The sequence below is a fragment of the Octopus bimaculoides genome, chromosome 13 (genome assembly GCF_001194135.2).
Source record: "Octopus bimaculoides isolate UCB-OBI-ISO-001 chromosome 13, ASM119413v2, whole genome shotgun sequence".
NCBI lineage: Eukaryota > Metazoa > Mollusca > Cephalopoda > Octopoda > Octopodidae > Octopus > Octopus bimaculoides.
In genome coordinates this window covers 59,542,151-59,543,048 of record NC_068993.1, presented here as the reverse complement: position 1 = coordinate 59,543,048, position 898 = coordinate 59,542,151, and the positions used below count along the sequence as shown (strand labels likewise).

The window sequence follows — 898 nt, the reverse complement described above, 5'->3', positions numbered from 1 at the left end:
AACAGAACAGTCAACAACGCCCTCTACAGAACAGTCAACAACGCCCTCTACAGAACAGTCAACAACGTCTTCTACAGAGCAGTCAACAACGCCCTCTACAGAACAATCAACGACGCCCTCTACAGAACAGTCAACAACGCCCTCTACAGAGCAGTCAACAACACCAATTATTGTGACTCCAAGTAAGTATTAACATTTTAAAATGATCAACTTACGAGGGTGGACTGAAAGTTCATTGGCCGGCTATGAAGGAGTGATGCTAGAGCTGTGAAATCTTGCATGCATTAATTTCAACCCTTCTTATTGACAAGTGCATTGTTTCTTTCCCAATCAGTATTGGGTGCCACACCCCACCGCAGAACCCAGTGTCTCCAAGAGAAGAGCTCTGCAGCAATACCACACACGCTACAGTGACTGCCTCGATTTCTTACAGAACCAGCACATCTCACTTTTGTCAGCCCGTCAGTTCTTAATATTCATTTAGGACAGCAGCAAAACAAATTTTTGTTTTTCCTTTTCCTGAAATGTGCCTCATTCTACGTCTCATCTCTTATAAAATATTGTTTCTTTACTAAACAGAATACATTGGATGCTTCAAGGATTTCTTACACATAAAAGCAATGCAAGGGGATTTAATTTCCTCACCAACGATGACCATCAAGTTTTGCAGAATACATTGCGGAGCAAAAGGTTACAAATTTGCCGGGCTTGAAGTAAGTCAAACCAAGCTTCCTATTTATTATAATATATCGAACATAACTCAGTTTTTGACAATTGCATACATAATCTGAGTGTGTGCGTGTGTGTGTGTGAGAGAGAGAGAGAGAGAGAGAGTGTGTGTGTGTGTGTGTGTGTGTGTGTGTGTGTGTGTGTGTGTGTGTGTGTGTGTGTGTGTGTG

The 898-nt window shown here is 41.9% G+C and overlaps 1 protein-coding gene across 1 annotated transcript in view; it reads left to right on the top strand.

The window, feature by feature from the left end:
* Nucleotides 1-898, top strand: part of LOC106867212 (mucin-5AC) — an 11,300-nt gene that overhangs the window by 9,589 nt on the left and 813 nt on the right. Inside the window, exons 7-8 of the mRNA XM_052972271.1 lie at nt 6-182; nt 580-713. Coding sequence (XP_052828231.1) covers nt 6-182; nt 580-713 — 311 coding nt within the window. The remainder of the gene's footprint in view (nt 1-5; nt 183-579; nt 714-898) is intronic.